The sequence below is a fragment of the Beta vulgaris genome, chromosome 4 (genome assembly GCF_026745355.1).
Source record: "Beta vulgaris subsp. vulgaris cultivar EL10 chromosome 4, EL10.2, whole genome shotgun sequence".
Classification (NCBI taxonomy): domain Eukaryota; kingdom Viridiplantae; phylum Streptophyta; class Magnoliopsida; order Caryophyllales; family Amaranthaceae; genus Beta; species Beta vulgaris.
Genome location: NC_079205.1, coordinates 9,732,192 through 9,758,558, shown reverse-complemented (window position 1 = coordinate 9,758,558; position 26,367 = coordinate 9,732,192). Strand labels below are relative to the sequence as shown.

The 26,367-nt window shown below is 36.8% G+C and overlaps 3 protein-coding genes across 3 annotated transcripts; all 3 read left to right on the top strand.

The window, feature by feature from the left end:
* Nucleotides 1–2,372: 2,372 nt before the first annotated feature.
* Nucleotides 2,373–6,049, top strand: LOC104891618 (stem-specific protein TSJT1). Its single transcript, XM_010677329.4, has 4 exons — nucleotides 2,373–2,696; nucleotides 3,151–3,391; nucleotides 4,701–4,821; nucleotides 5,583–6,049. Exons 1-4 carry the CDS (start codon nucleotides 2,482–2,484, stop codon nucleotides 5,786–5,788), a joined length of 783 nt encoding a protein of 260 aa, XP_010675631.2. The 5' UTR covers nucleotides 2,373–2,481; the 3' UTR covers nucleotides 5,789–6,049.
* A 6,393-nt stretch (nucleotides 6,050–12,442) lies between these two features.
* On the top strand, nucleotides 12,443–14,344 carry LOC125496470 (uncharacterized). The gene is made up of 2 exons (XM_048641933.1): nucleotides 12,443–13,274; nucleotides 13,626–14,344. The coding sequence occupies exons 1-2, from the start codon at nucleotides 12,443–12,445 to the stop codon at nucleotides 14,342–14,344; spliced, it is 1,551 nt and encodes a 516-aa protein (XP_048497890.1).
* Nucleotides 14,345–21,122: 6,778 nt separating this feature from the next.
* Nucleotides 21,123–25,451, top strand: LOC104891617 (lanC-like protein GCR2). The gene is made up of 6 exons (XM_010677327.4): nucleotides 21,123–21,513; nucleotides 21,687–21,865; nucleotides 23,993–24,104; nucleotides 24,186–24,302; nucleotides 24,409–24,720; nucleotides 24,876–25,451. Exons 1-6 carry the CDS (start codon nucleotides 21,346–21,348, stop codon nucleotides 25,170–25,172), a joined length of 1,185 nt encoding a protein of 394 aa, XP_010675629.3. The 5' UTR covers nucleotides 21,123–21,345; the 3' UTR covers nucleotides 25,173–25,451.
* Nucleotides 25,452–26,367: the final 916 nt, after the last annotated feature.

Sequence of the window (26,367 nt, the reverse complement as noted above, 5' to 3'; positions counted from 1 at the left end):
CAATCATACTACTAATTATAGATAATTCACAAGTCATAATATTGCAGCATAAGGGTCGTAAGCCAGTTTTAAACTATTCTCATTACAAGATTCTAAATTTTTTAATCACAAGGCCATAATAAATATTTCAACCTAAAATTAGAGATACACCTCTTTCACGAGTATGTTGGAATGTAAATATAGAAGTTTGAAATTGTTCTACAATACAATTCTAAAAATCGAAAAGAATATGGAAAAGAACACAGGTCATATGGTGATTAAGAAATAAAAGGCAAATCAAGACAAAAATATGCCATATTTGTATAATTTTCTTGAGTGATTGTCTATTTAAATTAACTTTTTCACTTAGAAATTTAGAGATAACCCCATTCATTTTGATGAAAATGCTATATAAAACTTTGAGATTGTTTTTTAATACAATTTGGATAATCATATCATAAAAAAATAAAAATTTGTAATAAGATAGTTTAATAAGAGAGAGGAGTTGAGCGGGACTGCAGAAAGCAAGGAGTGAAAGTTGTTGCATGATCGAGTGACAGTAGTGCTGCGTATTGTATTTTTTATGAGCCTCTGTATAAAACGATAGGCAGAACAAAAGCTTCTTCATTCAATTTTTGTTTTAAGAAAGTTTTTTTTACTAAGCAAGTAATTATATTAATTAGAGCAAACAGTAACAACCTAAAACCAATAAGAGAAAGCAAACCTTTGCTTAGCAAAAAAAAAAAAAAAGTTGGTTGGTCACATGTTTTATCATGACATTAGCTACATCAATCACTAAACATACGGGTCATGAGCCGGTTTTAAAATTTATTTTTAATACACAATATGATTATGAAAACTTGAAATCAATCAGCTACTATTCAAATCATGATTTTAGGAGAAACATCCTAAAATCTTAAATTTATAAACAAAGTATTCCCCCACAATTTAATGTGTTTTTTTTGTTTCATTTACGTAATTATAAATGTATATATCACGATCACAATATTTTTAAAGTTTAAAATGTTATAACAAAGGAGTGAAAGTTGTTGCATGATCGAGTGACAGTAGTGCTGCGTATTGTGTTTTTATATGAGCCTCTGTATAAAACGATAGGCAGAACAAAACTTCTTCATTCAACTTATTTTGTTTTAAGAAAGTTTTTTTTACTAAGCAAGTAATTATATTAATTAGAGCAAACAGTTACAACCTAAAACCAACTAAGAGAAAGCAAACCTTTGCTTAGCAAAAAAAAAAAAAAAGTTGGTTGGTCACATGTTTTATCATGATATTAGCTACATCAATCACTAAACATACGGGTCATAAGCCGGTTTTAAAATTTATTTTTAATACACAATATGATTATGAAAACTTGAAATCAATCAGCTACTATTCAAATCATATTATTAGGAGAAACATCCTAAAATCTTAAATTTATAAACAAAGTATTCCCCCACAATTTAATGTGTTTTTTTGTTTCATTTACGTAATTATAAATGTATATATCACGATCACAATATTTTTAAAGTTTAAAATGTTATAACAAAGGATTTTTATGTATATTAAATATAATTTTACATTTTATATTCTTTTAATCTTAAATACATGGATTCTAAATAATCACGGATTCAATATATTTCAAATAAAAACAACTACTTAATATACAAAATAATGTTGTCGTACATTATATACAGCTCCAAACCATTTCTACATAAAACCTCCCGTGCATTTTTGCACGGGTGGAAAGCTAGTTATATTAATAAATGAAATTTTTTCTTACCTAGTGCATAGCCTGGGCCAACTGTGCCACATGGCACTCTCCCTAAATAGTTTTAGTTCATGTAATCCATGTATAATAAAAAAATTAGAAATTGGATGGTATATGTTTTGATCCCGTGGCCTCAATTTCATATACTAAAGTTTTAACCACTAGAACAAGTTATATTTTGCATTATCATTTTAAATTACAATAATAATAAATGAAATTTTTTCTTATTTGAGACATAATCCGGACCTAATAACTAATTATAACTCTGCGACTTCACCCATAAATAATCACAATTGTGGTCCAAAGCCCGGCCCGAATCAGTGGATTATCCTCAATAATATCTACTTTTTTTTGTAAGGGTCCTCTTGAACAAGTCTCTAGAGGATGAACGAGGATACACCCTTAACAAAGACAGCATCTAGAATACAAAATATGGAGGAAGATAAAGACATACAAGGAATCCAGCAGAACCTTATCCTCATCATATTCATGACCCACACCCCCTAAATCCAATCAATTATGTAGCCCACAATATTTACTCTCTCTGCCCCTCACTTCAAAATAAGACTATTTAGTATTTACCACGGAAAAACAATTCTGCTGGCTGATATTTAGCTTATAAATACAACCCTACTCACTCTAATCAATAATATACTTTCATTTCATTCATCTTCTATTTTCATACCAAAAACTCAAAACCTAGTTCAAAAAATCTTGTTTTTTTTCCAAAAAAAATGTTGGCAATATTTCACAAAGCATTTGCTCATCCACCAGAGGAGCTGAATAGTCCAGCTTCACATAGAGGACCTAAAAAACCAAAATTACCTGAAGAAACCCTTTCAGATTACATTTCTACCCATGATCCTGATAATACTTTTTCTATGAGCTTTGGTCAAGCTGCTGTTCTTGCTTATGTTCGTCCTTACCCTGCTAATCCACTCCATCAACTGTAAGCATAGCGCTTTTAGTTCTTTATAATCTACACAGTTTAACTTTCACGCTTGACAACGCAGGACTCTGACCATTAATAGTAAATTATCCAACAGAAAAACGCCAATAAATCAGTAAAATCAGTAGCAATAAGTTTTGATTAATGTAGTAGATGGAAAAAACTGTCTACCCACCATTAATAAAGACTTGTTGAGGGTTGTGGTGATGGAATCCAACTTAACATAATAATTATTTTTTTAATATTCTATTAGTAGTAGGTTGTCAATCCGGTGGGTAGATGTAACAATGTTCGTAGTAGATTTGTATAATCTGTTAAAAATAATGTTCCGGTTTCATGAATATAGATTAGGTGAAGTGAACATGGCCTTAGTGATGGAATTTTATGGATCTTTTTGTGACATGGGTTTAATAAATAATCATAGTAGTTGTTAACTTAATATTAATGGGTACAGGTTATTTTGTGGATATGATGATATATATTGCTTGTTTAAGGGGAGTTTGGATAATTTGTGTGTGATGTTGAAGCAATATGGGTTATCAAAAACTGCAAATGAAGCTATGTTGGTGATTGAGGCTTATAGAACACTTAGGGATCGTGGGCCCTACCCTGCTGATCAAGTCATTAAGGATCTTGAAGGCAGATTTGGGTTTGTCATCTATGATAGCAAAACTGGAACTGTTTTCACTGCTCTGGTATACTTCATATTTTAGCTCTATTTTATTTATTTTGGTTAACTAATATATGTATATATCAAATGACTCATTTCTTGATCCTGCTTTGTTTATGGTAATTTTGTGTATGTAGATCTCATATAAGTTAGATCTTTGACTAATTATAATTACAATAAAGAAAAGGATCTACAAAAAGACGGTCTAATTTTGATATAAAAGTAGATTAGTTACCAACTGGATTAAACTAGTCACCGAAAAATATTAACCTAATCAATATTGAACTAATTTTCTTTTTAATATTGGACATACCACTGTCTAATTTTAATTTAAAAGTAGGTCGTATTTTATAAGACAAACTCAAGGATCTATACTAATGTCTTGTCTTAGCTTGTTGTATGGATTGAGAAACATTTAGTTACCATATGTTTTGATGACAAAATGTTAGTTCAAAATATCAAGTTAAAGGTGAACACAGATCTACAAGTAAAATAGGTAAAATTATATGCTTGAGTTATAGGTAAAATTCAGTTTTTAGTGAATTAGTTTAGGATTCAATTTCTATCCAAATCAATTTGCTTAAGTTCTAAGAGGGTTGGAGGTTTGGATGCGTCTGGCTTGGTATAATAAACCTGTGGTTGGGTGCTCTGTACGAAAACAACCTAAAGGAGTTCATTGTACCAAAAAATAATAATGTTCAACTAATATTTCAATGTAAAATTATATTACAAAGATACATATAAGGTGGAGTATTTGAGAATCATGTGGAAACTTAATGGTTGGAGCTTCCACCTCCTAACCTTGTGATCGAGAGTTCGAGTCTCATCATCTTCATATTTGGGATATTTGTGTGGATATTTACTTTTGGGTATAAATCCTCACTTTTCAGTCTCTGAAAGATTCCTTACAGATTAGATTCCGTTTTTACCTCATGAGGTTTGAGTCTGTTTGGACCAGTAAATTATAGGGAAAAAAACAGAAAAAAAATATATATAATGGAGTATTTAGGAGTAGTCAAAAAGGACATCTGAATGTAAATTAGTATTGCATATTAATATTGTTCAAGATCAAAAACCAGTTTTCAGCTTTTGATTCTGAAGATTTTTAATTTTAAGTCATACTCACTCCATAATAGTTAAGTTGTACACTACTAAATAAAATATTAATCATATTTATACCAATCATGTTACTCATCTAGTAATTAAAATTTTGTATTTTGAATTGATATGTTCCCTCTAAAACGGCACTCCTCCTATGTTTGAATTAATTGGTTACTTATGTGGTTTGTAAACTCTATGATTAATTAATTGATTATGAGTTTTGTTTCTTAAAGGGTTCAGATGGGGAAGTGAAACTATATTGGGGAATTGCACTGGATGGCTCTGTGGTAATTTCTGACGATGTAGAGGTTATTAAAGCTGGTTGTGCTAAATCATTTGCTCCATTTCCAACAGGTAATATCATATTATAGAATTTAGATGATGCGATTGTGACAGTACTACGTTGTTGCTTGCGTTTACACAATTACATGTGTTGTTTTCTGAAAACTAAGTTTCTTCCACCGTTTTTGGCTAAGCGTTATCTTTGTCCTTTTCTCTTTTGTTGGGATCACTCTTACGAAATAAAGTTAGTGTGCAAAGATATTTTTATATTAATGGCCCGGCCTTTTGCTAACTTTACTTGGTCCAAGAGCTTTCATATTTAATCAAGTCTTTTTGTTAGGTTGAAACAAGTTACTTATGATGATATTTTGAATTAATATTAAAGACTAATAAAGGTTTTGTACATTAAAACTCGATTTTTCGATTATACTTTCGCCGTGTACAAAATCTCTAATGTTAATTTTGATTATTAATGTCTATGTAATTGCATTGTAGCAAATTTTCTAAATAGTTGATGTTTCTAAAATATATATTAAGTCAAATCTAATAAGATCAGACAATTAACGTAGTGTTATTTATATTAATGAATAGATATGGTTAAAAGTTATTGAATTTGAACTCTAAAAAGCAGATACTGTAGCTAATAATTAATAAGAAAATGATCGAAAATATTGCAAGTTGCAACTAATATAAACGGAGGAAGTAAACAAGTAATGTATTCGATCAAGTATTTGTTAGTGTCCGTCATAGTGTGCCTGATCTTTCATCTAGAAGAAAGTTAAATCCTACATAATGTAGATGGAAAATTTACTTTTATGGTTTGGATTGGGCAGGATTTATGTTCCATAGTGAAGGAGGATTGATGAGCTTCGAGCATCCGATGAACAAGGTAAAGGCAATGCCGAGGGTGGACAGCCAAGGGGTTATATGCGGTGCGAATTTTAACGTCGATAAGTTCACTCGCATCAATAGCATGCCTCGCACTGGCAGCGCCAACAATTGGACTCAATGGGACACTCAGATGAATGAAGCTGCTTGATATATGTATGTGTGCGTTAGTGCGTACACCTCCAATAAAACTCAAAATCTGTGCGGAGCCGTCGTCGACGTCGAACTCGAGTTCCGCCCAACCCTTACTGTCTTTAAAGTTTATGTCTAAGACGAGGATCGTACCATAGGTTGTACATATTGAGTAGGCCTTTAATTGTTTTTTTTTTTTTTTTCTGTTTTCCACAATGATGCAGCTAAGTTGATGAATGGCTGAAGGTGGTTGAGTTGTTAATTAGCTGTTATGTCTTCAGTAATGTGTTATCTTTAGTAATGTTTTTGTAATGGGCCGGGGTTTGAGGTTGGTCACATGAAGAAGTTATGGCCTAGGTTGTACCTATGGGTGCGACAAAGTGAATGTAACCAGGGAGGGAGAGCGGGGAGCGATATGTTCATCCAACTCGAAATATCGTAATAGAAGAAACACCATCATATGAAACACCATCATAATCTATGATAATTAGCGGGTGTGAATTAGATAAGGCTTTTAGTGAATCACTTGTACTCAAACTCAATTAATTATTTGTCTTTATTTAGACATCCAACCCGATTCAAAACTAAATGTCACGAGTCGGTTAGAACAACCTAAAGCCCGGTCTTGATCGGGCTCATTAACCCCGTGATTCTAATACCACCGAACGTATCTTATGACCACAAAACAACCACATAGTGCTATCAACACACGTTTCTTGAACCAAACTTCTTTCCCCGAAAACTTAAGGAAAAATAATACATCTGTTTCATAATACATACACAATTTTCTTCTTTTGGATGTTTCATTATACATGCACCATTTTCTCTTTTGGATGTTTCACAATACATCCTCTACTTTAAAACATAATCACATGGTAATGAGTTTGAAACTAGTATTTGGGTCCGGGCGTTACTCCGGGTCGGTACTGTTTTTCGAACTTGATATGCACTTTTTTCTATTCCCATTAAAATATACACAATAAGAATGTCACTCCTTTCCGTCCGCGAAAATCAGACGCTAAAAACGCAAAATCGAACGCTAAATAGATTAGCATCCGCCAACGGACGCTAAAGGGCTGATGCAAAACCCCTGGTCGCTAATTCTCTAAATATCGTCCGCAGAGCTGACGCTAAATATTTAGCGTATGATATTTCGAATTTAGCGATCGTGTCCTTGGCAGCCGCTAATTAGCGACCGTCGTCCTCAACAGTCGCTAATTAGCGACCATGTCCTTGGCAATCGCTAATTAGCGTCCGTTTTGACAGTCTCCCTGGCAGTCGCTATTTGCATCGTTTTGACTGTTGGAAGCAGTCGGTAATGTTATTGGTACGCATTACATTATTGCACTTCTTTTTTTTTTTTTTTTTTTTTTGCTTTTGGTTAACTAGTATTAAATGTAATGGCTTTTTGCTTTTAATTAACTGATATTAAATGTAATAAGATATGAAATGATGCAAATACCATACTTCTGTTATTAAGGCAAACAAATTAATCAATTCAATTATTATTGATAATAAATATAGATACAAGTAAAAACATAATTCTAGAACTAAATTCTAGTATACTTAGAACAAAATCTAATACAAATCTCATATAATTACATGTACACTTTAAACTCCACAACAAAAATTTGGAACCAAAACAGACTTCAAATCTGGTATCTGGATCGAAACCAACTTCAAATCTGGAACTCAAACACAAATCTGATAACCCTGCTAATCAACAAAAACAAAGAAATTAATGAAATTAACCAGAAATAAAACAATTATTAACAAGAATTATTAAATGAATAACTAAATAAATCTGGAACCTATTTTGCCCCAACCCCACCCGAGCCAGCCTAGCCCACCACCCAACCCACCAAAACCCTAACACAACCAACGACCCAGCCCCCAATCACCCACCCGAACCCATCACCCAGCCCCGACCACCCTATCCAAACCCATCACAACCCCATTCAAACGCCAACATAACCAACGACCCAGACCATCCCACCACCCGGAACCACTAAACCCCAACACAACCACCGACCCAGCCCCACCCACCACACACACGACCCGACTCACCTACTCAAAAAAAAAAAAAAATTGTCGAACAATAACCTGGAAAATCAAATAAAATAAAAAAACAAAATCCTAAGCAACCCAATTAAACGAAATAAATACATACCCAAAATCATATATTCTCCCCAAAAAACCCCAAATTTGATGAGAAAAAGAAAAAACCTCAAAGTAATTAGGAAAAAAACCCGACAAAAAAATCAAGAAAAAACCCCAAAAAAAAGAAATGAATAAGAGAAAATGAAAAAAACATACGAAAAAGGATTCGAAAATAAAAATCGAAAAAAAAGAGAGGATAAATATGGGGAAGGACAGTTGAGAAATTAACAAAAAAAATTAGATCTAAAACAACCCAGATAAAAAATTCAAAAAAATCACTAACCCTAAAATGAAAATCTGCGATGGTGATTAGCTCAGAAATCGATCGAACCTCCTTCACATGAGATCCACCAAAAAAATCCAACCTAAGGAGCCAAGGAGAGTAAGGATGAAATGAGAGAGAGTGTGTTTGGTGAGGATTGAGGGAGAGAGGAGATGAGATGAGGATTGAGCGGTTTATATGAGGACAGAGAAGGCAAAGGGGTAGGGTTATGGAATACGGACGACAATTTAGGAATTTAGGAAATAAATTTTTTTTTTAGCAAAATCCTTTTTCAACGTCCGTTTGACAGACGTTAAATTTTAGATAGCGGACGCAAATTAGCGTCCGTTCCAAAAGCGGACGCTAATTTTAGAAAAGCGGACGCTAATTAGCGTCCGTTCCAAAAGCGGACGCTAACTTTACAAAAACGGACGATAATTTGCGTCTGATTGTGCCGGGCGGTAAATTCAGACGCTAAAAGCGCGGATTCTTGTTGTGATATTAAGGAAAACTCAACATTTCAAAGATACAAATATAATAATGTGGACACTTAAAGCATGATTAAAAGTTGGTTGAGATGGTATTTGTGTCATCTATAATAGCAAGAGATCACGGGTTCAAATTTTTTTGCAAGCTAATTTTTACTTTTGTTAATTGACATGATTAATGTACATATTGGACAATTCTAGTGGAATAACAAAAGTGCCACGTGGCGTGTATAGATTGTCACGCAAGCCTTTTATTATATTTGTATAGATGCAATCAAAACTCTCTCCTCACCATTGATTTGTGTGGAAATAGATACATACTTCTTCAGTTTCTAAATAAGTGCAACATAGAGAAGTGACACACAGACCAATGCTCCTAGAGAGAGAAAGTAAGGGGACCACTTTTTCCCACCTTTGAGGACTTCAATTAAGTGTTTAATTACCAAAAGAAAATGTACACAACTGTCATTTTCAGCAAAGATTAAAAGCAAAAAGGGAGGGAAGTTTTAAAAATTGGGACCACTTCTAAAATTCAGCAAAAATTTGAATTTTTGCCTCCAAAATTACACTGTCATCACGTCTTATATAAGGAGTACTATACACTTCACATCTTTACAACAAGGGATTTTTCTTAGAAAAACACACTTAAATTAAAAAAAAATTTACTGTCACTTTCTTTCATTGCACGCACTGAGCACTTTAATTTAAAATTTTTTTTCTACACATTCTCAATGGATGAACACGACTTTGAGGCTTTTGTTGTGTTTACTGGAATTGGAGATGAATTTTTCATGGATGAAGAGGAACTGCTATTGCTGGAAGGTATGCCGGGGCAGAATTCAGCACCTGACATAAGTGTTGAAGAGCTCCTAAGTTTGGAACAACAAATGAGAGCTGATGAAGATGATGCGGTATGGTACTTCTCTGATTCGAATTCTAACAATGAAGAACATGACAACACAGAGCATGTAAATGAATAAGAAAATAACATTTCAACTAAAAAACCAAATTTACCAAACAATCAATGAAGACAACTAGTCCTTGACCTTTTTTCAGCTGCTTCACCCGAGCTTGTGTTGCCTAGGGGGATGGTGAATCATGTTGTACTTCAATATGCCATAAGTAGATTCACTGTCAATAGAATTTGGGGAGAGGCCAAAAGACAAAAGTTGGCTGGTTTGGAGGTTAATGTATCCAGCAAAAAAATCAATAGTGGGAGAAAGCCCCTGATAACAGATGAGGAAGATCTTAGGGCAGTTCCTCTAAAGCAAAGAACTACCATCAGGTCATTTGGAACCGCTTTAGAGGTTAGCCCTTCAACCATTTATAGGCTTATCAAGAGAGGAATACTTAGGAGTTGATAAGTCGGTTTTAGTTGGATATAGGTAGGTATTAAGTCTCATTTTCATGAAGATTTTAGTGCATATTAGGTCTAATTGCATGATTTAGGTATTCTTTTGAACCATTATGTTATTTCGAGATACTTTCGGATCTTTCATGTGATTTTCAGGTTATTGAAGCCGATTGTGGCTAAGAGAAGCTAATATGGTTCGTAGATGGTCCAGATGGCGTTTTTCTTATGCGAGAAGATGAGTTTCAGTGCTTTTGGAGTTGAAGGAATGGCGATATCAAATATTACTCTCTTTGCGGGACCAAGCAGAAGTTCGCTTGCCCACGCACCAAGCCAAACGCCCAAGCAGGATCTCGCTTGCCGACGCAACAAAGCGCACGGCGAAGTGAGATCTCGCTTGCCCGTGCATAATTGTAACAAAATCGTGGAAAACCTTCTGTTTCGCGCGCATGCCCAAGCAACTTCCTGCTTGCCCGTGCAAGGTCCTGCATGCTCGTGCAGCTTTTCGCTCGACCGTGCACACTGACGCCCGATTTATTTTGCGGTTTTAATTATTTCTTTTATTTAGTTTATGAAAACGATATTAGGTTTTATAAAACATACTTTTGAGTACTTTTTCATTATTAGAGAATAGACTATTACTTTTTAGAGAGCTTTTTGAGAGGAAACTCCATCATTGAACCTTGAATTCTACAAGTTTGATTCATTCAAGTAAAGACTAAGTTTTTCTAATATCTTCTTTTCCTTTATTATTATTATGTCTTTCAATTTATTTATTATTTGCTTTGTTATTTCAATTATGAGTGAGTAGTTTTATAATCTAGGGTTAAGTTGAACCCTACCTTTGATTAATACATGAATTCCTCCATTAATCCCAAATTGATGTGATTAATTGTTCTTGCTTGATTGAATTGTTCTTATTTTCATTATTATACTAGGGATAGATGATTTTGAATTGATTCCTTATATCTTGTTTTCAATGGGAATTGAATCTAGATGGATTCATTGATTCAATCAAGAGTATGAGTATGAATAAGTGGATGAAGTTACAGGGGTTGAGGCAATGAGAATACCAAGTCCGATACGGGAGAATGATCCATCTGAGGAGGATGAGCTAGCTGAAGTAACGGTAGTGAGAACTCCGGCGACAATTGGTGACCAGATTCAACACGCGATGGAAAAGGCAGTCATGTCTGATTGGCTCAATGTTATTCAATATGGATCAAAGCCGGCAAGTGCGACACGGTTGTCATGGGCGGAAGGTGTGGAGGGAACTACTACCCCGGTAAGTGTTCTTCTAAATACCAATATTGTTTCTATTGAATCAACAGATATACAAGAGGAGGTTGAATACTGGTCCTCTACTCTTGTGTGTTATGTACTTGGAGCTAATCCACCACTTTCAGTAATGGAGGGATATTTTAAGAGAGTTTGGGGTAAACATGGAATAGATAAAATTGCAGGATTGGGGAAGGGTATGTTTATTGTTAGGTTTACAACATTAGAAGCATGCTTGAAGGTGAATCAGTAGGGATTCCATTTCTTTGACCATAAGCCTTTGATTACTAAAATATGGGAAGCTGATATGGAATATGATAAAACAAATGTTGATATAGTGCCTATATGGATAAAACTGCCTAGTCTTGCATTTAAGTATTGGGGTGAAAGGAGCTTGTCGAAAATTGTGGGGCAAATGGGAAGAATGATTAAGATGGATGCTGCCACGAAGAGTAAGGAGAGATTAAGTTTTGCTCGAGATGGTGGAAGTGAATGTTAAGCAGAGTTTTCCTGATGTACTAAAGTTTTGTAATGAGCATGGTGTGATAGTGGAGCAGAATGTGGAGTATGAATGGAGACCAATTTAGTGTGGCAAATGTGCTGGGATTGGACATGAAGAAGCCCAATGTAGGAAACAAATAGGGAGGAAAGTGTGGAGGCCTAAGAAGCAAGTAGATGATGATGGCTTCACTGTTATGGGGAATCAGACTAGAACTAGTACTGTGCAAGAGGTAGTACCTGTACATAATGCATTCTAGGTACTACTGGAAGAGAGTGAGAAGGAACTGGGGCCTGCCACTGAGAAGCCAGTGGAGGAGATAGGAATTGGGGACAGATCAGAAGAGGCTAATGTGGTAAACATGGAAAATAGTGGAGTTGTTAATGTGGTGGAAGAAGGGCGGGGGGTGACACTCCCTCCACCAAATGCATAATATCCTAACGTGGAATGTAAGAGGTCTAAACAGCAAGATGAAATAACAGGAGGTGAGGAGATTCATTGCTTCTCATAACATTAAGCTGTTTAGCCTCTTAGAAACTCGGGTTAAGACTCCAAACTTAGGTGTAGTTTATCTAAATCTATGCCAAGGGTGGTGTTTTACCCATAACAATAGTTGTCATGCAAATGGAAGGATAATGATTGGTTGGTGCCCTTTAGCATTTTCTGTGGATATCATTCATATGAATAGTCAATTTATTCATTGCTTTATCAAACCTAGGAATGGTGATGGCTTTGAATGCACATTTGTTTATGGGTTCAATGACCCATGTAGCAGGAATGAATTGTGGAGTGGTTTGAAGAATATTGCAGGGCATAGGAAGTCTCCTTGGATCCTAATGGGGTATTTCAATGCGCTTAGTGAGGTTGATGATAGAGTTGGTTCAAATGTGAGGAATTCAGAGGTGGCTCCTATGAGAGAGTGCTTAATGACCTGTGAGCTTGTGGATGTGAAGGCTTCAGGAAGACATTTCACTTGGAATAATAAACAGGAGGGAAATGACAGGGTGTTTTCCAGAATTGATAGAGTTATTGCCACTCATGACTGGGTGGATAAGTATGATATGGCTGAAGCTTCTTTTTTACCTGAAGGTAATTATGACCATACTCCTATCTTGCTATGCGTGTATCCAGATGAAGCACAGAAGAGACCGTTTAAATTCCATAACATGTGGTGCAACCATAACTCACTATTGACTACAGTGAGACAAGCCTGGAAAGTGTGTATGAAACTAAAGAAAGTGAAGGCTGCATTAAGAAACATGAACAAGGAGGGATTTGGTGATGTGGAAGCTGTTGTGATTAAAGCTCAACATGAGCTGAATAAGGCCCAAGACTTGCTTCATAGAAACCCTGCTGACAGTGGCTATGGGCAAAGTGAGAAGGAGGCCCTATTAGCTTTGAAGAGGGCAAAGAAGAACCAATTTGCCTTACTGCAACAACAAGCCAAAATCAATTGGCTCAAGTGTGGTGATGAGAATACTAGAGTCTTTTACCAAGCAATTACGCAAAGGAGGACTCAAAATAAAATTCATGCCATTAATAGAAGTGATGGCATATAGGTGAACAACAAGAAGGATGTTGAAGTAGCTTTTCTGGAGTACTATGAAAACTTATTTGCAAGAAAAGAGTAAAGGCGGCAGGTTCTAGAGTCCCTTATTGACAAAGGGAACAAACTGACAACAAACCATGTCCAGATTCTTAACAGAGAGTTTACAAAAGATGATGTAAATAGGGTTATTTTTAGTATTCCTGATGAGAAGGCCCCAAGGGCAGATGGTTTTAACAGTAAATTCTTTAAACACTGCTGGGAGATTGTAGGAGATGACATTACAGCAGCTGTCCTTGATTTCTTTAGTACTGGCCAATTACTAAAGGTAATCAATGTGACAACCCTCACTATGATCCCAAAGGTGAGATGTCCGGAAAATGTGGCTGAATTCAGACCAATAGCCTGCTGCACAATACTGTACAAGTGCATCACTAAATTGATTAGTGAAAGGCTTAACTTGATCCTACCTGAGGTTGTGTCTTGTAAGCAAGGTGCCTTTGTTGCAGGAAGGAGCATATTACATAACATTTTTACATGCCAGGACCTTGTGAAGCTTTATAATAGGAAGACTACTAGGGCTAGTTGTATGATGAAACTGGATTTAAAGAAAGCATATGATACAATAAGCTGGGACTTTGTCAGACAAATGCTTACTGGAGTGGGATTCCCTAGTGGTTTTGTGGACAAAATCATGCTTTGCATTACTACTCCTATGTTTTCAATCATGATTAATGGGTCCATGTGTGGTTTTTTCAAGGCTCAGAGAGGGTTAAGACAGGGAGATCCCATATCTCCTCTAATCTTTGCCCTTTGTATGGACTACCTGGATAGAATCCTTAGCTATGTGAGTGAGCAACATGGGTTCAAATACCATAGCATGTGCAAAGAGCTCAAGTTGACACACTTGAGCTTTGCTGATGACCTATTACTATTCTGTCATGGAGACTGCTCCAAGGTGTTCAGATGTTCTCTAATGCATCTGGGTTAGAGGTGAACAAGAACAAATCAGAAGTGTATTATGCTGGGATGGATGATTATGAGATTCAAAGGGTAAAAGATGTTAGTGGTTTCTCTACTGACTCTCTTCCATTTAAATACTTAGGAGTAACCATTTCCCCCCTCAAAATGAAACAGAGAGATTGTGTGGAGCTGATCAGTAAAATGGTGGGAAGAATTCGTGTGTGGAGCTCAAGGAATCTCTCTTTTGCAGCTCGCAGCCAACTTGTGAAGAGTGTCCTAATGAGTATTCATGTTTATTGGGGGCAGTTATTCTTATTTCTTAAGAGTGTGTTACAAGAGATCAATAGTATTTGCAGGAATTTTCTTTGGTCTGGTTCATACAAGAATAGTAAACCAGGAGCTGTGGGATGGGAGGATCTTTGAAAGGAGAAGAAAGCTGGAGGTTAGGTTTCAGGGACATCCATATATGGAATTTGATTGCTGTGAGTAAGTTGGCTTGGTGCGTGGCACAAAAGAAGGACAATCTTTGGGTCAAATGGGTGAGCACTGTCTATATTAAAGAGGCAGCTTGGGATTCATATGAGGCCCCTATTACAGCTAGCTGGGCATGGAAGCACATCTGTAGAGCTAAAAATGAGCTTCATGAGAAACTGGGGGGTAGTCAGTGGCTGAGCAGTACATCTTTTAGTATCAAGAAGCATTATAATGAAGTACACATCACTACACCTCATCAGCAATGGAGTCATTGTGTTTGGAACAGATTTTCTATTCCTAAGCACAGATTTATCATGTGGATGGCTATGAGGGAGAGGCTTAAAACCAGTGTGAGACTTAAAAAGATGGGCATTAGTGATAATGAGAATTGCCAAATCTGTGCTCAACATATTGAAAATACTGCATATTTATTCTTTGGATGTGAATTTAGTGACAGATGTATCAGACAGGTAGCAGCTTGGCTTGGTATTGGCTGGAGTGCTAGGAACTTACCTCAGGCTTGCAGGTGGATTCGAAGCAGATACAGTGGGTCTAAATTCAGGAGGCAGGTAGTTATGGCAGCTATTGCAGCTACTGTTTATCTGGTTTGGTGCAATAGGAACAAAGCTTTCTGGGAGAACATTGTTAATTCTGTTGATAGTACAATTAAACATATTAAGTTCATTGTAAAAAATAGAGCTGTGCAGCTTATAGGAAGAAAAGTTAAAGAAGAAGATAGGAAGTGGATTGAGGGGTTGTAATTAGCTGGGCATGTCCAGTTGTTTTTGGGGGTAGCTGATTTGCTGCTCCATTAGGTGTATTGGTTGTTTGGTTATTTTTACTACTTATTTACCAAAAAAAAAAAATTAAGTAGATAGGATTACTAGGAATTTAATTTTGATGCCATGTTTAATGTCTCTTTCTTACATGATTCCATGGGAATAGGTTTGATTGCTTGTTTAGAATAGTCATTGGTACTCCGGAGAGATCTTTGGTAGTTATAGAATGCATTACTCCTTTTGAATCATTGATTATGTTTATTTGGATGGAAAGTATTCATGTATTGTTCATGCTAGTGGGGATACTTAATTCTAGATGTCTTTATTGATTGGTTATACCTTGTGTGTTCCTAGTAGTTGTCATAGTTTAGCATTATTATTAGTTCAACACCCTTTTGATCATTGGTTGTCACTTATTTAGTTAAATTGAGTCGAGATACCTAGTGTTTGATACTGTTTATCCATGTGGATTCGACATTGACTTGCCCTGCTACATAGTTAGGAGGTTAATTAGGAGATTATTTTTGTTAGGTGCGCGACACGCCTATCAGGAGTCACACAAATTCCATCAAACCAAAATTGACACCAAAGCACAAAACTGATAGATTAAAGTTCATTTTGTCACACATCATACCACCCACAGTTAGAAGCAAGCCAATGTTTGATTGTCTATACAATATGGTGCATATAGACGAGAAGTGGTTCTTTATGAGCAGAATTACACAAAGATTTTACTTACTTTCTAAAGAAGAGGACCCATACAGGGCTTGTCATTTCAAAGAAATTCATCACATAGGTGATGTTTGAAGCTGCAATTGCAAGGTCGATAATTACGCCTAATGGAGAGGTCATTTGGGATGGAAAAATAGGCATTTTTCCATTTGTAGATTATATTCCAGCACAAAGAAACATCTTAAATAGACCAGCAGGCACCATAGAAACAAAATCAAAACAGAGTATAACTAAGGAAACCATCAAGGAATTAATAATCAATGTGCTATTACCAGCAATAAGGGCAAAATGGCCTGATTTTGGGTGCAAAACAATCTGGATCCAACAAGATAATGCCAGACACCACATTAGACCAGATGACATGCAATTTTTGGAAGCTGCAAAGCAAGATGGATTTGATATGCATCTAATATGTTAACCCGCCCAATCCCCATATCTAACTGCCTTGATTTGGGATTTTTCAAAGCAATTCAGTCCATACAACATCAATATTTTCCAGATACAGTTGACAAATTAATAGAGAGTGTTGTTGATGCATATAATTGCTATGATGCAAGGATAATTAACTACACATGGCTGCATCTTATGTACGTAATGATTGAGATCATGAAAGTAAAGGGGGGAAACAACTACAAAAAACCTCATAAAGGGAAGAAAAGAATGGACAGGTTGGGTCAATTACCCATATTTGTTGAGGTCTCAAAGCCATTAATCAATGACACAATGAACTATCTAAATGAAAACATAATGAGTGGAGTAGATCCAATGTGGGAGGGCATGGAATTTGGTCCAGAAATCTTAACCACCAACCAGCAATGACAGCAAGCTTAGCACAACTGCAAGTAGCAAGCACAACACAACAACAAGCAGCAAGCAGAGTAGAGTAGTACAGTAGAGTAGCAGGCAGCAGGCAAAAGGCAAAAGGCATATTGTAATGAATTAATACTAGTATGTTTTGTAAATTTTAAGAAGAGAAGGCATATTGCAGGCCACTTTTTGTAAATGATAATGCCGAAAGCTGAAAAGCAAGTTTTTGTAAAGCGTATGATAGACTTATCATGTTATCTACTCAAAAGTATCAATACATCATTTGGTTCAGGAAGTCCCCATTCACCATCAAACACACATTACAAACTGCCAATTTAGTAGCCTCATCAAACATGAAAGCAGAGAAAACTAGTGACTTAAGGTAGATAATGCATACATACATAGACTTCAGGATTTTTTTTCTCATATTTGACCTCATTCTTCATCGAGGATTTAACTTACTTTCATATCCTCTCAGGTTTCTAATACTTAATCAACATATCCAACACAAAGTCTATGGCATACATGACTACACACAAGCCTGAATAGCTCTCTTCAATGCTATCAAGTGGTGGCATAAAAAATGGCAAAATTGTAACGTGTATTCTAGTGTGTGTCACAAACTTTCATCATAGAGGAGCTAATAAAACATAGTGCAACATAGAAAAGTGGCTTCACATCTAACCATAAAACACCACCAGCAGGCCTATTCACAACAATCAACCCATGAATGAACATGAAAACACAACTTAAAGGCATGAAAAAGAACAAAATCAAGGTATATACCACACATAAACATTGAAAACCCTAACATGGCTTCACATCTAACCATAAAACACCACCAGCAGGCCAATCCACAACAATTAACCCATAAATAAACATAAAAACACAACTTAAAGGCATGAAAAAGAACAAAATCAAGGTATATACCACACCTAAACATTAAATACCCTAACATGGCTTCACATCTAACCATAAACCACCACCAGCAGGCCTATCCACAACATTTATCCCATGAATGAACATAAAAACACCACTTAAAGGCATGAAAAAGAACAAAATCAAGGTATATACCACACCTAAACAGTAAATACCCTAACATGTATGGCTTCACATCTAACCATAAACCACCACCAGCGGGCCTATCCACAAAATTTAACCCATGAATGAACATAAAAACACCACTTAAAGGCATGAAAAGAACAAAATCAAGGTATATACCACACCTAAACAGTAAATACCCTAACATGGCTTCACATTTAACCATAAACCACCACCAGCAGGCCTATCCACAACATTTAACCCATGAATGAACATAAAAACACCACTTAAAGGCATGAAAAAGAACAAAATCAAGGTATATACCACACCTAAACAGTAAATACCCTAGCATGGCTTCACATCTAACCATAAAACACAACTAGCAGACCTATCCACAACATTTAACCCATGAATGAACATAAAAACACCACTTAAAAGCATGAAAAAGAACAAAATCAAGGTATATACCACACCTAACCATAAAATACGCTAACGTAGCAACATATAATCATAAAACACCACATGCATAGAAAGCCAACAACTAAGTTCCCACAGGCAATGCACATGTCAATAAAGATCATCAAGATCTAACGGAATAATTTGAGTCATGGAGTTAGAAAGTAGTCACCCATATATGAGATCCCACAAAATCAACAAGTAGATCCATTTGCATCGAATTCTGACTCAGAATCGGTTGCCTTTTTGGTCGAATCTCTAACACAAGAAGTTTCATCATCAAGAACAGGGGACTTTTATGACTTTTGTGGCGATTTTTCAGTTGAATCAATTTTCTTTGTTGCTCTAGCATCAGATTCACGTGTAAAAATGATGTAATTCACTTCAGAAACATCAGGCTCCACAGCCAATTTCCAAGTTGCTGTTGAAGATTCAGCGACATACCGACCTTTATCAAGGTAGGACTCATATGAAGAATTATTATTGTAACGATCTAATTTATGCAACAACCACGCTTCTTCTTCTGCTGATAAGTCGTCGGATGTGGAAATCGCGTCGGCAGAATTCGAAGCCTCCATAACAAGATCAGAAAACTAGGGTTCTTCATGGTTTAGAGAAGAGAGAAGAAGGAGAAAACTAGATTCGCAAAGTAAACAAGGTCAGATCTAAAGATTCAAACACTGTTTTTGCAGGAAACTAGGATTCTTCGTGGTTTAGAGAAGAGAGAAGAAGGAGAAGTCTAGATTCGCGGAGTAAAAAAAAGATCTAAAGATTCGAACACTGATTTTGCAGGAAATTAAGGTTCTTCGTGGTTTAGGGATTGAGATGCTTTGTGTTGATGAATTAGGGTTTTCGTGGTTTGGGAAAAGTTCCAAAAGTAATGAGATTAGATGAGATGAAGAGAGAGAGATGATCAGATGAGGTGAGGAGATAAAAAAAGAGGGAACGGTTTGGGTAATAAATGTGGTTTATGGTGGTAGATGGGGAATTAATTGAGGTATTGAAAATATTAAGTAATGACACTTTGGTAATTAAAATGAAAAAAATTTCCAAAAAAAACTTGATAGCATTTATTATGACATATTCATTTTAGGAAAATGTTACACGTATTTAAAAATGAAAAAGTATATATTATGAAACTAAGGTAGTACTTAGCACCACCTGTAACTTTACATTATTACAACGGTTTTTTCACCAGGTATCCCTGAGGTTTCACGAAATGCACCAGGTACCCTTGTTGTTCCAAAAATGCACCAGATGCCCTTGTGATTTACATAAAATGCACCAAATACCATTAATGACTAACGGTGTTAAGTTTTCGTTAGCTTTATTTACATTTTGCCATTATTAACCCCTAACCCTAAACCCTAACCTTTAACTCTAACCTAAACCCTAACCCTAAGATTAACCCCCGGCCCTAACCCTCCCCCACCACCCCAACCCTCAACCCTCCTCCCTCACCACACCACCCAACCCTCCTTCCCCACCCCCTATAGCAGCCCCCCTCCCCCACCACCACCCTCCTCCCCCACCCCCCGTAGCAACCCCCCTCCCCACCACCCCCTTCTCCCCACCATCCGCAGCACCCCCACCTCCCCCACCCCCGTCGAACTCCCTCCTCCTCCGTCAAAAACAAACGACACAACAGATCTCCAATTCCCCCCGCATCGTTGGGGTCGGTTAGTTGAAATCGGCGTGGGTTGGGGGGATTCGACGAAAAACGATGCGGGTGGGGGGTATTCGACAGAAATCATCGAAAGTGAAGAAACAGGGGTGAGGGGATTCGACGGAAATTGACGGGGGTGGAGAGGAATTCGACGAAAATTGATGGGGGTTGGGGGAATTTGACAAAAATCAACAAGGTGGGGGCATTTGACGGAAATCAACGGGGGTGGGGGAATCAACGGGGATGGGGTGGGGTGGTGGACTGTTATGGGGGTGTGTGGGGCAAAGGGAGGGGAAGTGGTGTGGGTGTGGTGGACTGCTGCGGGCTGGGGTGGGTGGGGGTGGTGGACTGCTGCGGGCTGGGGTAAGGGGAGGGGTGGTGGTGGTGGTTGGGTGGTGGTGGGATTAGGGTGGTGGACTGCTGCGGGGTGGGGTGGTGGACTGCTGCGGGGTGGGTAAGGGGAGGGGTGGTGGTGGTGGTTGGGTGGTGGTGGGATTAGGGTTTGAAGTTAGGGGGTTAAGGTTAGGTAAGGGTTTGAAGTTAAGGGTTTAGTCTTAAGGTAGGGTTAAAAGTTAGGGATTAGTTAGTTAATTAGGAATAATTAAGGTTTAATTAGGATTAAAGGGGTTAATTAACCCTAAAAGCTAACGAAAACTTAACACTGTTAGTCATTAAGGGTATTTGGTGCATTTTATGCAAATCACAAGGGCATCTGGTGCATTTTTGGAACGAGGATACCTGATGTATTTCGTGAAACCTCATGGATACCTGGTGAAAAAACCGTTATTACAATTATTCCGGAACAGCCCTATACGAAAGTGTTGCGATATTTTGTCATTATGTCCAACAAATGCCAAACGAATTTTACACGAATCTCATAAAGTAGCAACAATTAGCAAAGCCTTAATACACGATCACACAGAACGTAAAAGCAGCAATGTAGGATGAACCACCTGTCCCTCGTTTGTCTCGAAAATTCGAAGAACCTTCATCTATTTTTATTCCCTTCTTCCTTCCTTCTTAACACACCGATCATAACATTTTCCGAGAGAGAAAGCTCAAGAGAAGGAAACAATGGCGGACCGTTTCTTCCCCAATGAAATGCCCGATTACATCCCAGAATCTTCAATCATCACTTCTTCAACTCTTGAAACAGGAGATTCTCTCAAAAAACTCCTCCATCTTCCCTACAAATCTGTCTGCGAAATTCTCAAGAATTCAGCTTTGCAACTCAAAGATGCTGTAGATTTCTTTCTCTGCTTTTCTGGGTTTGTGTTTGTAGTTTGTTTTAAAGCTCAAATTGTTGTTTTGATATGTGGGCTTTAGTTTAAATGCTCTGAATTTCAGGGTGCACACTAAGTGTTCGATGATTTGCCTGAACTAAGAATTGTTGTGTTTGATGATTTGTGTTATAGGTGGTGAGAGAAACGTGGGCGAAGAGTGGGAAACGTGTGCAAGATTATTCGCTTTATACTGGTGCATTGGGAACAGCGTTTTTGCTGTTTAAAGCTTATCAAGTGACTAATAATAAGGGTGATCTTGCTTTGTCTTCTCAAATTATTCAGGCTTGTGATTCTGCTTCCCGTGGTTCCAAGTAATCTTTTTTTCTTTTTGTTTTGCTGGTCTTTTTTTTAGTTTTTCATTGTCAAATATTTAGTACATGTACAATGTTTAAGTTAAGATTTTGGGTTTTTGCATGTGCGTGTTTTTCCTTTTTTTTTTTTTTTTAGCTTAGTTTTAGTATTGGCTTCATATATGTGGGTAAGGAATTAGTTTGAGCTTGTGATGCTGGTGCAAAAAAAATTTCTAGTCAAATAAGGCCAAGTTAGTTATGTGTCATTTATCGGGGTTTAGATTTGTCATTTGTGTTTATAATAAGAGTGGAAATTATGATTTATGAGAAATGGGTCACCCTAGCAGGGAACCAAGATTTTTATTTTTTTATACAAGGGAGGCGTGTCTATATAACATTTCATGCAAAAATGATAACTAGTATTTTCACCTTCAACTTCTGATGGATATCGAAAATTATCGGGGAGGCTATGGGGACCATGGCCTGCACCAGCTAGATTGTAATGTGATTTTCAGGCTGTGTTTTTTTTTTCTTCCTTTTGATCAGCCAAGAATTGAGCTGCCACAGAGTCAGCCTGTCCAGCACGAAACAGCAAAACCTGTAAACCTCTTATATCCTTACGGCCCGTTTGGTAATCGTTAATAAATTGCGGTAATGGAAATGAATTTTAAATGTAATTTTATTAGGGAAGGACCCTTAAAATCTCCATGGGGAGACACTTTTCTCTATGGGCAAGCAATCTCACCCCTAAATTTGTGTTTTTGTCTCCAAGCGAAGCAATTTTCATTACCACTCATTCCCACCTACAAGGTGGTATTGGATGGGAATGAAAATTCAAAAAGGAAAGTGGACACTTTACGATAAATTAGCATTATCATGGGAATGGACAAGGATATTTTTCTCAAATTTACACACAAATTCATTCCCATTACCACCATTTATGACCAACTACCAAACAGTCCGTTAGAGCTAGAGGACCCGAAGAGCCTTATACAGCGGGAAGCTCCTACTAGTGTTGCTATGAGGAATTGATCCTTGGGAGTTGGAACTTGGAAGTGGCAAATCCCAAGTAGAGCTAATGCCATTGACCATTGTGACGGTCACTGGCATGCCGTTTTAGGTTTTGAGTTTTGACAGAGTAAATGACAAGTTTTGCTTGATGACCTGTTATACTTATACATAAACTCTTCGTTTCTCCTTTTATACTCATGTCATACTCAACATTTCAATATGGATGTGGACACCTCACCTAGAGACATCAACATGTTAAAATTTCAAAGATACGTTCTCTTTATAGACCTAGCACACTTTCCAATGCACGACTTCATCTATAATTATGTAATATTAAGTGCTCGTTTGGTTGAATGTAGGGAGGGTAAATTTCTTGGAAATTTATTTTCTCATGTAATTATATTTCCTTGGAATTGCTAAATGTTGTTTGGTGATTTATGAGAAGTGAAAGTTCCATGGGAATTTCCACTTACCTGGAGGAAGTAATTTCCTTCATGAATTTGTCAACCAAACAACACCAAGAAATTCCAATTCCTAGGACTTCCAACGTTTATGCTGAACAATATCAACCTAACAACACCTAAAAATTATAAATAATAAGATTTTTATATATATACATTGAGATTAACCCAATAACAATTAAAAAAGACATTTATCTTTGCACATTTATCGTCATTAAACATAGTAGTAATTAAATATGGTCAAAGTTAGTTTATAAATAGTATAAAGTCAACACATGCTATAAGGGAAATAGTAGCTAATTTTCATAATGACGGTCGCAACAACTAGTTTACTTTAAATTATGCTCATATAATTGGTGTCCTCTTATGCGTGATGTATACATAACAATGGAATGAAATATTCTTTGTATATGCATCGATGAGAAATTGGTTGTTCTTATGTACATGGCACGATGGCAATATGTAAGGGAATTTACAAGCTATCCGACCCTTGAAGAGTTCGTACTATGTTTCTTTTCTCCTAAATTCTGAACATATGTTTAACTGTAAATTTAACTTATCGACTGTTGTCTAAACTTGTGTGAATCTGTTAGTCTCATACAAACTTATGAATTTGCACATTAGAGCAAGCAGAATATTAATTAACTTCGATTGTTTTATGACGATCTCATCTCAGAAATGTTACTTTTATATGTGGACGGTCTGGTGTCTGTGCTCTTGGTGCTGTTGTTGCAAAACACGCTGGTGACGAAAAATTATTGAATCACTATGTCACGGAGTTCAAACAGGTATGTTCTTGACACAAAAATGTGACATCTTTGAAATAGACATTTGGATCTCTATTCAGGAACATTTTCTTGTCTGAGCAGATAAAGCTTCCTGCTGATCTTCCATATGAACTGCTTTATGGAAAAACTGGTTTTCTGTGGTCGTGCTCCTTCCTAAAGAAGCATATTGGAGAAGACACCATATCTTATTCCACTATGGTACATCTTTCTGTCTTGCTCTTTTGATCTCCTTTCCTCGTAGATTTCTCTTGTTGTCTTGCATGTTTAGTTGGTAACATACTGATATGGTTGACATTTGATCCAGAGGGAAATTGTTTCAGACATCATGAAAGCGGGTAAAAAATTGGGGAAGGGGAGATGTCCACTGATGTACGAGTGGCATGGAAAAAAGTACTGGGGTGCTGCCCATGGCCTAGCTGGAATCTTGCACGTCTTGATGAGTATGGAGCTGACACTAGATGAGCAAGAAGATATAAAATCTGTGCTACGCTATATGATTAGAGGACGTTTCCCTGGTGGGAACTATCCTTCAAGTGAAGGAAGTGAATCAGATCGTCTTGTCCATTGGTGCCATGGTGCTCCTGGGTTAGCCCTTACCCTAGCAAAAGCATATGAGGTAGCATCAATTTTCTTCAGTAGCTACTTATGATATATATTTTCTTTTCTTCATTTGTGGATGTTGATTTCAGGTCCCTGCCTCTGTTTAAGCATCTCTTTTTATTAATATTAGTTTTGGTGTCTACTCAAATTTACACTCACTTTTCTGCACAGGTTTTTGGAGATAAAGAACTGCTACAAGCTGCTGTAGATGCTGCAGAAGTAGTGTGGAACCGAGGTCTACTTAAAAGAGTTGGGATTTGCCATGGTATCAGCGGGAACACCTACGTATTCCTTGCCCTTTATCGTCTAACCGGCAATGCTGAGTATTTGTATAGAGCCAAAGCATTTGCTAGTTTTCTGCATGATAGAGCTCGAAGGCTCATCGCAGAGGGTTTATGCATGGAGGTGACCGCCCTTATTCACTGTTTGAAGGGCTTGGAGGAATGGCTTATCTGTTCTTGGATATGAATGAACCAGCTGAAGCAAGGTTCCCTGCTTATGAGCTGTAGATTCTTTTCCAAGGAAAGGGTATGTATTATGTATATGCGCTGTATTTTTGTAGAAAATACTCAACCATAGAAAAAACTTCGCAAGAAAGAAGAAACGGCTGAAGCTTTACTAATGTAGATTTTATACGACACCACAGTTTGTAAGTAACATAAAAAGAGCCAGTGATTTTACTATGACGGTTAGTACTATGTATATCTGGCTTCTCTGGCAATAATCTAATAATGGTATTTTTGATAATTTGATCAAGTATTAATCCTAGAGTTTTAGAATATGGTGATTTTGAGTTTCAATTTTATTTTTGAATTATAAAAACAACTTTTTAGTTTTTTTTTTTTTTTGATTCGGTAATTAACTAGCGAAGTAGGCTCAGCCCTCATGAGTTAGGGGGTAACAAGGAGATCCCATAGGAAACTTTCATAGACTGGAAAGTGGGGATTCATACCCACAAGCAAATATCCACACAAACATCCCAAATTTGGAGTTAATGAGAGTCGAACTCCCGATCATGAGGTTGGGAGGTGTGAGCCCAAGCTCCAACCATTGGGTTCTCACGTGATTCTAAAAAAAAACTTTTTAGTATTCATCTTACATATATGTGCAACCATTTAATTTAGAAAATATGCAAACTTTTAATGTTTGTAGATAAGGAAAAAAAAGTTGCGAATTTTAAGATCTTGCTCCTCCTATTGTTACTCTAATACTTTTATCTGGCGCGAAAAGGAAATTGAACTACAAAATTCCTAGTAGTAGTACTAGTATCTGAAGTATGCAATGATTTTATATGGATTATAAGGGATCAATCCTTAAATATTTGCCAAAGGGGATTAGTAGGTTTTATTATGAATCACAATCAAGTGAACTACTTACAAAGCAAAAGTTTCCTTACAAAATACTCAGAATCTCAATTCTTCCACTCCTATCTGAAATTCCTAAAATTTGGATGCCAAGACCTCTCCCGTTTGCACAAAGTTAGCAGAGCACATGTGACATCTGCATAACTTACTAAGCCAAACCAACTAGTTTCTCACTGATCTCCCAGACTTTCTTAGCCTTTGCAGGATCATGGCTTCTTGAGACAGTGATTTCGAATGACGCCGATGCCTTTTCCAGCTCCAGTATACTCCTGATTTTGTCAAACTTGGGTCACTCACAA

What these genes read in the sequence shown, in the direction of transcription:
- LOC104891618 (XM_010677329.4), top strand. Translation starts at nt 2,482, where the DNA reads ATGTTGGCAATATTTCACAAAGCATTTGCTCATCCACCAGAGGAGCTG. An exon ending in GCTAATCCACTCCATCAACT is followed by an intron (nt 2,697 to 3,150) that starts GTAAGCATAGCG and finishes TAATGGGTACAG; the next exon opens with GTTATTTTGTGGATATGATG. An exon ending in ATTTGCTCCATTTCCAACAG is followed by an intron (nt 4,822 to 5,582) that starts GTAATATCATAT and finishes TGGATTGGGCAG; the next exon opens with GATTTATGTTCCATAGTGAA.
- LOC125496470 (XM_048641933.1), top strand. Translation starts at nt 12,443, where the DNA reads ATGATTGGTTGGTGCCCTTTAGCATTTTCTGTGGATATCATTCATATG. An exon ending in AATCAATTGGCTCAAGTGTG is followed by an intron (nt 13,275 to 13,625) that starts GTGATGAGAATA and finishes GGGAGATTGTAG; the next exon opens with GAGATGACATTACAGCAGCT.
- LOC104891617 (XM_010677327.4), top strand. Translation starts at nt 21,346, where the DNA reads ATGGCGGACCGTTTCTTCCCCAATGAAATGCCCGATTACATCCCAGAA. An exon ending in ATGTCACGGAGTTCAAACAG is followed by an intron (nt 24,105 to 24,185) that starts GTATGTTCTTGA and finishes TTGTCTGAGCAG; the next exon opens with ATAAAGCTTCCTGCTGATCT. An exon ending in CCATATCTTATTCCACTATG is followed by an intron (nt 24,303 to 24,408) that starts GTACATCTTTCT and finishes CATTTGATCCAG; the next exon opens with AGGGAAATTGTTTCAGACAT.